Source organism: Triturus cristatus, chromosome 6 (assembly GCF_964204655.1).
Source record: "Triturus cristatus chromosome 6, aTriCri1.1, whole genome shotgun sequence".
Taxonomy (NCBI): Eukaryota; Metazoa; Chordata; class Amphibia; order Caudata; family Salamandridae; genus Triturus; species Triturus cristatus.
The window spans coordinates 1,303,217,397-1,303,229,483 of NC_140589.1; the positions used below are offsets into that span (position 1 = coordinate 1,303,217,397).

Here is a 12,087-nt window from a genome sequence, read left to right on the forward strand (position 1 = left end):
TGCTGACTGGCCTCCGCGAGGCCTGGGTTGCCGATGGGCTGGAGTTGGACGACGAGGACTGGATTTCCGAGGTGGCCTCTCCGAAGGAGGTGGCCATACCGGCTCGCCTTCGCTTCGTCCAGCTAAAGATCCTCCACCGGGTTTACATGACGGGGCCAAGGCTTCTGCGTATGGGCTATGCCGAGGATGGGCTGTGTAAGCGTGGGTGTGGTGCTTTGGCGACTTTTTTGCATATTCTGTGGGAATGCCCGAAGGTGGAGCGATTCTGGCGTGGTGTGCATGAGGTCCTGCGAGTGGTTACGCGTGTCGCGCTGTTGCCTGAAGCGAGGAGATGCTTGTTGAATGTGTGGGAACCAACTGACTACTCGGTTCCGCAGACACGATGGGTGACTCTGGGATATATGATAGCTAAGCGTGACATCGCGCAGCTGTGGGGGTCCCAGAGGCCCCCGGCGGTGTCGGCCTGGAAAGAACACATGGATTGGTGCATGTTCCGAGAAAAGGTGGTGTACGTGGCGAGAGGTAAGCCTGGGGCGTGGGTGAAAGTTTGGGGCCCCTGGAACGCCTACCGCGGGGGTATTTGTGAGCCACCACTGCTGCCGGCTGCCTCGCCAGCTCCGTCCCCCTAGTTGACCCCCTCCCCCGGCCCCGGGCACAGGGTCCCCCGGTCCCTGCTCTCTTCCCGTTCCCCTCTTTAGATTCTTGTGGATGGTTGGGGTCCCCCAGTTACGGAGCACGTGCTGTCACTTCGGATTGCGGGTTGCCTTGCGGGTGTGGTTTTTTTGTGTTGTTGTGTTCTTATAAAATGAAACCGTATTGCGGGCTCGGAGTCAAGTGGCCCACGTCGTTGATACCTCCTGATTTACCTCTCTGCAACGCCAAGAGCCTTTTTTGTATGTATGTCATATGCTCCTGTCACTCTAGCGGCCGGCCGGAAGGTTGTAGGCCCATACTTGTATATATTTGAGATTGCAATAAAAAAAAAAACTATACCACATGTACGGAAAGCCTTTCTGGGGGATTATGGGCTGGTAGCCAACATTCTGAACAGCCTTAATAAAAAAGAGTGCACTGACACAGACATGCATAAACAAAAGAGTAGGGGGACATGTACCAGGGGCAGTCCCCATAAAAGTCAAAACACACCCAAAGTCAACAAGCAATGTTTCCCCAATGAAAAGAAAGCAATTTTGAGAGGCACAGGAAGGAACATATGGCAGCGGGGCATGATCTAAGCCCCCCAGAGTAGATACAACACGCTTTGCAGAGCAGCACATGCGCTTCTAGGGTCGACTCAAAAACAAGTACAGCAAAACTGCTTTTTAAAAAAATATATAAAAACAAAACAGATGAACAGGTTGTGGGTGTTGGGGATTGGGGATGAAGCAACATTGTTGGTGGGGCAAGAGACAAAATGAGGGATGAAACAAAGGGAGAAGGTAGAGACACTACCCAAAGAGCATTATCGAGCACAGCGGCGCATGGGCATGGGACAACAACACGAATGTGTGTGGGGAGAGATGCACATGGATGAGAGATAGCAGTGTGGGGGAGCACAAGAGAGTCAGATGCAAAACACATGCAATCCCAAAGAGTGCTTAAACAAAAAGAAACAAGTAGTTCTCCAAACGTGAGCAGGTAATTCATAGAACCAGCCAGTTGGAGAGAGATGGAAAAGAGGCTATGCTCTGTGGGATGGAAAAATACAAGATTGACAAGCTGGAACTCAAAAAGCCATTGAATAAGAAGTAGACAAATTAGTTTGACAGTAAAGCCAACCAGTGGTAAGCAATTGGCGGGGTACAAGGCATTGTATGTTCTTAATAATTCACAATATGTCTTTAAAATAAGTGAGGGTGATATAAGGAAGGATGAAATGTGAGCAGAATGATGGGATAGCACTGAGAGAGTTGTGCTTATTTCCATAAAATATCATCAACCTCTCCTCTTAAGCATGTGGGTCCCCAAAGTTCCACACCTTGATTCACCTTTTTTGGGAGCTGTGCTTCACACTGTAGGAAAAAAAACTTGTTGCCTTACATCATTTTAATTTTGCCTGGTTTCACAATGATGCCAAATGCCTATGCCTAAAAGCTTGTGGATTTCTGGTACCAACTTTTTCTATATTGATATTCTGCTGTAACATCTGTGCGAGGCAAGATAGGCGTGCATTTCCTTGTGTCTCCTCTTCCTTATTTATCTTTATTTTCATCATGCTTTTTCTGATACAAAGCTGCCAACAACTCTTTTGTCCACTGATTAATGTAATTACTCAGCAGTCCAGTGTCGGGACTCTCGTCAGGAGGCAGCTTACACCAGCCCATTTCTCCTGTTAGTGCCGCCAAAAACAGAACCAACTACTAACAATGAAAGTGGGGCGAGGATGTGGCATTACGGCCAGAGCTGCAGACGAAGGAGCTGGGGAACCAGGTTTGAGTCTCAGCGTTGGCTCAACATCCTGTGATTCTGGGCAAATCACTTAATCTCCCTGTGTCTACAATAAGTAAATGTGTCCTTAACTGGTGCTCAAGAAAAGCACTGGTATTGATGATCAAGTGCTGGTGCTGAGCACCGGAAACCGCACGCTTAAAATAGAGCACTGCAGCAGTCGAATCCTTTCTACTTCCCTCTGTAGGCCCTTTCTTCGTGTGTGCCTTGAACTTTACGTCCTGTTACTCCCTCATGGGTTGCCTTTCTGTCATTGTGTATCTTTTAAGTTCACTTCACTGCCATGCTGCAGTTGAAATTGCATTGTAGCCAGTTTTAGAGAGCTACGTCCCCTGGCCTGCTTCTCTTCTGTTCACAATAGCCAGGTCCACGTTGACTTCTGCGCCTTTTGCTAGCCCAGCTTAATACAGCATTCACCTGCAGCTGCTGGGCGTCCTCTCCACTCACGTATAGTACTTGTTGGTGCTTCTACACCCAGAGGCTTGCTGCTCAACCCTCCCCTGGTTGTGCCTGAAGACAAAGAGCTTCCTCCCTCGATCATCTGCAATGGTACCCACTGATTCTGCTTCAGAGAGGTTTCATCCTGTGATCACACTTCATACACAGCATCACAGTGTGTTCAGACCGCACCCGTCATCTCACCATTGGTTTCTGACCTGCTTCACTTCAGGCTCTGAGTCCTGCTAGAGGCGCCTTAAAACGAATAAGCATGCAGTAGTGCCCATTATGGTTTCTGCCAGGTCCCCTTCTATGTTTGATTTCTACAGACGCGAGACTTGAGTGGCTATTGCTAACAGGATAATGCTGAATACGCTTTGTTTTTCCACTCCATAGTGAAGAATTTAATTCCAGGGACTCCCATTAAGTGAGATGCAAATAAAGGTCCTGTTTGGGATTTCTGTTGAGAAAAGTTGTTGTCCATTCTGCAGTAACAAACACCAGTCCTTTCTGTGAGAGTTGGCATCCATCCTTTCCTTAGCTAAAGGTGATAGTCTACCATCACTTGATTTCAGGGAGGTGCAACTCAGCTTCTGGTAAGTAATAATTTTCCTCCCTGTTTCTGAGGTCCATCCCTATGTATTCAGCACTAAAAGTCAAGCATTGTATTATCATCTTAATATTTCCAGCACACATAAAAGCACCCAAATAAGCTAGTGTTTCACATTTTTGCGTTATGTGAGACTTTCAATTTTCAGGGTTGTACATTTCTCGTGAAATTGCTATTAGCGTTGTGATATCTTACTTTAGGAGATCCATAAGTGTTTTGCACTTCACAAAAACATTTCTTCTATCCTTGGTGCAATGACGTATGCCTGGGTAATTTATCAGGTCAGATCATCATTGAGTGCTTTTGGGCCTGCCACCCCGAAAGCCTCTCTTTCCTTCCCAATGTATTATGCTTTTGAAGTTTGCTGTTGCTAGAGAAGGTGAAAAATGGCTTTTGTTCATGGTTATTGGTTGCTTCTGGGTGATTAGCTCACCCTGGTAATTCTCTCAGTACGTACCGTTAGCACTCACTAAAGAAAGCAAAGGTTGACGTGCACCCTGAATCTTGACTTGAGAATAACAGTGGGGCACAATAATGAGGAGAAAATATTGAAAAAGAAAATATTGATCAGTAAGTAAGTCTAGATTTTCTCTTCTTTTAATTACAAATATATGTCCCTACGTGGGGCACATGTCTTTAAGCGCTGGGGCGCTTCTTCGGACACAACTGTACACTCTACAGTCCAGTATTGTATTGTGTTCAGGGTGCATGGATGTAGCGTTAGGAATAGTAAATCTATACTTCTGTATATGCCACTCCCTTTCAATAATTTGTACTTGATATTCTTGTACCACGATATTCTGGGGAGTTCGATATTCAGTAGTACAATTGCCTATGTGTGGGTCGTACCGATATCTCTACATTTATAATGTTGTTTGTTGGTTGCTTCCAACTTGTGCTCTCTGATGACAGGTAGTATGTTATTACTATGTTATTTTTTTTATTACATATTTCATCATACATGCACGATTTTCTCATTTCACGGTGTCTATGTATTTTCCGTTTCCAGTGGAAATCATTGTTGATTGTAATTAATGTCACAATTGGATTGATTTTTTTTCCCTATGAAAAGGGAACTGTTCCAATTGGTAGGAGATGACCTTGCAGTTTCTCTTTTTCTCTTCCATTTAATTCACTGTAGCCTTCTCAAGCACTTGCCAAGGTTTGTGTTAAGTTTCAACCTAGAATATAAAGCACTAAGATTAACTTATTATTAAAGTGTTATTTGTGCTTGTATGTTGTCATTTGTAAAGTGTTTCTTTTATTTTTGCCTGTAAATTGGAAAAATTGTTGCCGTCCATCCTTCATACCAAAATATGTTGGATCGCCTATCATTACATTTCTTAGCTATGTATAGAGGATTGGGACGTCCCTTTGGGCACAGCGACTTTAAACGTACGGTTCACATTTTTTAAAGCTATTTGGTGTCCATTCCTCCTCTGATTATAATCAGAAATAAAATATCTACTTAAACCAGGCAATCAATCTTTCCACCCGCACACTCTGCTATCATTTCTGATGTGATGAAACATCCCAGTCCTTCTGCAAGTTACATGTTAGTGGAACAGACATTGGTCAGCACTGGGATTTGCAGAACATCTTAAAGGGCAAATGTTTGCAAACTCTACTTAAAAGGTTTCCCAACTAGGTTTTTGTCATCGTTTTTATTATTATTTTTAATATTCTGAAAATAGTCACTTCTGTATATTCTTTAATGCTTCATTATATCTTATCAAGGGTCAATTTGGTGTAAAATTAACTATTTAAAATAGCGATTCATAACATACAAATTAGGTCAACAAAACCGAGGGGGAAACACAACGTCAAAATAATATGGCATTCAGTTTTCAAAAGAAGTATGTTATATACATTATCAGTGTCAAAGCTGTACAGGGAATCGCAGCCTTTAGTTGTTAAATAATATTAGAAATGGGTAGGGAGTGAGTGAGACCAAAGGGTCTTCATGCTTACTATGAAAGGAAAAGGAGTACTTGTGGTTGTGAGTAGAGATGAAAATGAATGTATGGTGTTTTTGAAAGAAAATGTCCTGCATAGGATTAGGACATATTTTCTCTTTTATGGTTCCGATGTCAAACAAGTGCAATGATTTCCTTTAAAAAATGATGCACAATGTGGACCCTATATGCAAAGATCTCACTTTTTTCCATTTTCAGACCTGAACTGTTCAGCTGGGAAAAGGTGATGAAGATGTCTCCAACGGAGAGACTGGAACACGCTTTCACTATTGCCAAACAACATTTGGGGATAGAAAAACTGCTGGATCCTGAAGGTACCTTATTTGTCACTTTTATGTAATATTCTATTGTTGTCACTTAAGACAGTAGTTTGTGGGCGTGGCATTCCCAGGAGCTCCTTTCTCAATAGGTTGAGTTTCTTTTCAGCTGGATTATTTCCTGAAGAATTTCTAGGTCCCCTCTAGTTTCACTTCTGGGCCAAACCTAGCATCTCATCCATTGGAATGTTATCTCTAATGGATGTGGAACTGGTGGCAGTTTGTTCTGCTAATTCCCTTGGAGTTGTTTGGTCATTGATTTATGCTGCGGACAGTGTGGATAAGTAGGGATGAAATTCCTCACCTTATGCTATAGTTTTGCCGGTCGAGCCTGGGCAGCGCATGTGCTGCTCTGCTAGGCAAGCTGTATTGGAGTATGTACTTGAAGTCCCGCCCACTCTCCATCCATATTTGTCATTGGCTTCTGTCATTGTCCTTCGTGAATGCTGGCTTCTGATTGGGTAATACGCTTATTAGTCCCTCATTAGTACCGCCTTGTTTTCATTTGTAACCTCCCATGAGGACTGGCCCTTTTACCTCTGTTGTTACATAGTATGTCTTATTTAGTTTGTAAGCACTATTTTCTTTAGTGCATTTCTTCTACTGCAGGCACGACATGCTTTCCTGCAACATTTAGCACGCCATGCGCTTTACAGGCCATCACATGCACAAGGTTTATATACACGGGTGCCACTCCGTGTTTCAGTATGGCACTCACTTTTATGTTTTTCAAAATGTTATTACTATGGTGCCCGCTTCACATACATCGTGTGTTTACGAAATGCTTGTATTATTTTTCTTGTTGTTTAGAAGATCCCATGCCGTGCTTTCACGTTAAGAGGCCACGCACCTTTCTCTGTACGACCCACGTCTAAAGAAATGTTTGCGGCACCTATTGCATTGCAAATGTTTGTATTACCAATGGCGGCACGTGTGATATTTAAAAAATGCGGGGCTCGCCCGACTTGAGCTTTTGCTGACACTTTAACCGAGCAGTAGGAGTGTGAGGTAGCAGCGCGAGGCGGTCACAGCTACACAGTGAGGCTGCATCGGGTGGCTATGGTCGTCATCCCTGCAGGGTGGGTGCCACTCCTGGTGAGCCTCAGGCTGCTCACAGGGTGAAGTGCCGCTTGTGCTGGTTTACATTGTCGGTGCTCCTATCTTAATGTAATGTAAAACATCAGGAGACTAGGAAGCTTTACGCTTATTTATGCATGGAGGGGTAGCCCGGAAGGAAAACAGCAAACCTTAAACGGAGTAATGGTGGATCGAGAACCAGTCTCTCCCCGCAACAACTGCTTCTTCTTATGCAGGACATTTTTCCTTCCCGGATCCACCTATAAATAAATGGTTTACTCTGCCTCACACTAGTACCGGGTACTTTATCTTTATTCACATTTGAATTTGAGCCAAAATTTCATGCAAACCGCTTTTTTGACTTTGAAGGTTGTGCTGTTGCCTGCGGTGGGTAGGATACACAAGTTACATGTTAAGTGAAGCAAAAAATCCTTGCTTCTTAAACCAGGGTCGTATGTCCTCTTCTTGCTCGGGTAGAGGCTGTGAGCAGGTTAAACATGAGCCTGCGTGTCTCTCCTAGGATCTCATTGAAGAAGAGGGAAAGGACCAAATATGTATGAAACAGGCAACATGATTACATTATTTGACTATATCGTATAGAATTGGGCAACTGGTACCGGGTACTTTATCTATATTTGCATGAAGCTGCAGCCGCTGCATATGAAACAGTGCCTAAATTGTATGTAATGGCAATGAATTGAGTGAAGCCTGATTATCAATAAAAATAAAATAAAAAAGAAAGGTTATTCAACTTCCACTGCATTCCGACACCCTTGGGTCCCCAGCCTTCCTTTCGACTTTGCAGTGTTTTGAAGCGGCAAAACAGCCTTAGAAACGACCAACCATACCATCATTTTACCCTCTGCACTTTGAAGTGCCAGAATCTACGTTAACTCTATATAATTTTGTTTCCTTCTGCCATTGTACCTGCTCACTCTGTCATTTACGTCATTGTATTGTTGCCAAAGTAGTTATAATCCGAAAACCGTACATGGTAATAAGGTTGTACACCGGATAGGTAACTAAGTGAATGCATAGATAGATGAGTGGTAGAGGTTTATAGTGATGCATTTGAAAATCCACTTAAAGTCGACTTCTTCCATCCCCCTCAGCGCTTCAAACCGCCTTTAGGTTTGAATGATGCACCCAGCCCTCTTAATTTCCCCCACCCCCCAACTAAAGCACTTTGAAACTGCTGTATAAAGTACAGGCAATATATAAGTGATCACTTGCAATATGACATTCTGAGCCAGACTCTGGATCAGGCAGCCCCTCCCTATTATCCATCATTGACCTGAGTGCATGTGTAGGAGGGCCAGAAATGCTTTTCACCAAAACTATGCTGGTTCGCTCTGTTCTTGACAGTTCACATTTAAGCAGATGCAACGGATTACCCTCGGCAGTGTGTGCAAAATGGAAATCATATGCAACACACCATGCCAGTCCAAATAAAATATTTTTGGGTGGTACTCTTTATTTAGAGGCATGGGTGATATAACTTGAGTGCAGTTTTATAAACCCACTGCTAATCAGAAGAGGCAGTTCCTGGCAACCGCACACCCCTTCTTCCTTATAGAAGCAAATGACCTCTTTTGAGGCCGCATGTTATCGTAAGTTGTATAGTATTCTTCTTTGTACATACAAAGTAACTCAAATTCTTGCATCTCGGCCACTCAGCTTTACTCTGCTCCACTCAGCTTTACTCTGCTCCACTCAGCTTTACTCTGCTCCACTCAGCTTTACTCCATGCCACTCTGCTTTACTCCACTCAATGCCACTCGGTTTTACTCCACACCTCTCTGCTTTATTCCACGCCACTCTACCTTATTCAATGACACTCTGCTTCTCGACACTCTACTCTTCTTCACACCACTCTGCTTCACTCCATGCCACTGTGCTTCACGCAACTCTACTTTACTCCACGCAACCGCACTCCATGCAACTCAGCTCTATGCAATGCCACTACACGCAACACCACTCAATACAATGCCAATACATGCAAAACCACTCTACTCTACGCCACTTCACTCTATACCACTACACTCAGCACCACTCTACGCCACTCCACACACAAATCCACGTGACTCTACTCAATGCTGCCCCACTCTACAATACTGCACTCCACACAACTGCACTCCTCTCTGCGCCACACCACTGCACGCAGCATCCATCAATGCAGCGCCAGCTATGCAATGCCACTTTTTGCAATGCAACTCCACTCTACACAACAACACTCCACACAACCCCACTCTTCTACACACAATACCTCTCTGCTCCATGCAATACCACTCCAACAAACTGCACTCCACACAATGCTATACATTTCCACTCCACTTTACACCACTCAATGCCACATCACTGTACTTAATGCCACTCCACACAACACCACTCAATCCAACGCCAATCCATACAACCACACCGCTCATTACAATCCACATATCACTCAACAACACGTAATTCAATTCCACCTAATTACACACTACTCAATACCACAAAAATCCACCCCACATAAATCCACTCCATACCAATCCACATAAAACACTTCACACCATGACACATAATTGCACTCAACATAATTTCACTGCTCATGCCACACAAATCCAGTCCACACCACATAGTTAATAAAATTAACAACATTATTCCACCTGCCAACACAATTCCACTACACGCTACATATACTCAATTTACAACACACAATTCAACATCATACCATAAAATTCAACAGCAAACCACGTAATTAAACTCCACTACATAACACTCCACAGCACAAAATACCATTCATCAATCATAATTACACTCCATTACACACAATCTCACTCCACATAATTCCAGTACACTCAAAAACACATATATACTATAAACATAATACAACTGCAAACCATGCCACATAATTCCACTACACAAATCTACTCTACACCACACAATTCCATGCCACATAATGCCATAACTAACAATTCCAATCCAATGCCTCAACTAACAATTCCAATCCAACCCACATAATTTCAGTACACACCACATACATCCACTCCAATGCATAACATATAGGTAAGCAGCATTTACATTTACTACACCAATAGCTCTAACTCTCTCTTTTTTTAACACCCAAACACACAGATTTGACACTTAGCTCCTACCTATGTCTTGTTTTCCATCACCAAACAGATACAGCTATCCGCACACAAATCCACACCACTAAATTCAACTCCACACATTTGCAATCCACACCACATAATTCAACACCAAACCACATAACACAACTCAACAACACAATTGCACAACACATACATCTAATCCACACCACACAATTCCACATTGTGCCATAAAATTCAACACAAACAATCCCACTTCATATAATTCCAGTACACGCAATACCGCATATTCACTAGCCATATAATTCCACAGCACCCATGCCACATAATTCCACTACACAAATCCAATCCACACCAAACAATTCCATGGCACACAATTACACAACTAACTAATCCAATCCAACACACATAATCCCACTACACACCACATACATACATTCCATAACACATAGGTAAGACATTCCCATTTACAATGCCAATAGCTTTAACTCAAACAAATGCGAGACCAATTGCATTTTCAATGCTTGTTTTGTTTAACCTTTTGGTTCAGCCTCTTTGTCTTCGGTGGACACTGATTCTGTTAGCCCAGTAGAAGTTCTTCAAGTGTTTATTCACTAAGAGACCATCATGGCCAGCTAGATAATTATGCATTTAGGCGTCTTAGAGCATTGCTTTGCCCTCTCACCAGACTGTGAGGAGACTGGTTCTAGTGAGGTGTACAGGAACTTTACCTCTTGAAAAGAAATCTACCAGCCCTCTCTGGATGAAATATACTCATCTCTCTGCCCTCTCATCGTATAGTGTGTCTGGTGGTTCACTGCACTGTGGCCAGGACAAGACTGGCCGTAGCGGGTACCGGGCGTTTTCCCGGTGGGTCGGAAGGGTGGGGCCGGGTCTTGACTAAAGGGGGTCGTTTTTGTTACTGGGGGCTGGTTTTGCAGCAGTAGTGTTCCCGCCTGATTCTTTGGAGAATACCTGCTGCACCAGCAAAGAGGATCTTAAGTTTTCCTGGCACTATACATCAGAGTCATTTATTTGGTCCCCCGATAGATCTTGAACTGTGCCGAGGGGGGTCAGTTATAGGGGATCCAGTCCAGTTATCCAATGAGGACCAGGAATTCGGTAACTGACTCACAAACGTGTAATTAGATTCATGTATATGACTCTCAATAATACACTATACAGGTACAGGATTATTACTGCTAGAGCGAGTCTCTTGAAGAAATTCATTCGGGCTAGAACCATACAAACAAATAATTCTCTTCAAGCTATGCAAAATAGTAACTTTAGAACCTGTTGACTAGAGACCTCTCTATGAGAATTCCCATCCCTCATTAATACTGTTGGAATGCTCACTCAATCATTGGAGAAAAGTCATACAGAAAGGGGATTGATTAATTGTTAGAATGAATCAGTAACTTAAGGAGGTTAAACATCAATTTCACGCATTTGAATTTAGGAGTACAGAATAATCAAATTTCTTGTTCTCAGGCCAACAATTTCAAAAGTTTTAGAGGGAGAGTTTAGGAAAGGACATGGATCATGTCAGCTCAAAGATTCTCTCCCAAAGGGGAAAGAAGTCCAGGAATAGCGCACACAGCGTATGCACGAGCCAAGAGTCTGCACGTCTGAATGCTGTCTCTGAGTCCGATAGGAAGCAATCCTCATTGGAAAGGTGGCAAAGTGCCGAAACAAGTGGCAAAAAGAAAGGGGGTGTGATGATGTATCCGATCAGCAATCCAACTCATAATATAGTTTCCCAGTTCAGGGGTTACATCTCCTGGGTCACCTCATCCCATCAGGCCACTCAGTCCATTGGTCAATTCATATAGGATGATTGTCGTGCAGCATAAAGAAGACCCATTTTTTTGGAAAAAGGTAGAGATCATCATGTAAGCTGTCAAAATATTCAAAATGTTTAATTATAAACAATAGACTTCCAGCAAAGGCCCATGAGGGAGTTAAAACGGTCAATTTGTCACAGCAAATGTTCCCAAAGTAGCAAAATAGTTGCGAATCGTCCTGGTATGTGCATGGGAACTCTTCTTATGAAACACAGTTTCACCTCACGTTGCAAATGTATGAGGCTTTCTCATGAGAACAGAATCGAGCAAGAGAAAGAAAATGCAGGC

At 43.2% G+C, this 12,087-nt stretch overlaps 1 protein-coding gene across 4 annotated transcripts in view; it reads left to right on the top strand.

Annotated features, from left to right (window-relative positions):
- Positions 1-12,087, top strand: part of UTRN (utrophin) — a 1,396,454-nt gene that overhangs the window by 324,042 nt on the left and 1,060,325 nt on the right. For all 4 annotated transcript variants that reach the window (XM_085612275.1, XM_085612279.1, XM_085612276.1 and 1 more), the window contains one exon: positions 5,671-5,786. In XM_085612275.1, the coding sequence (XP_085468401.1) occupies positions 5,671-5,786 (116 nt within the window). The remainder of the gene's footprint in view (positions 1-5,670; positions 5,787-12,087) is intronic.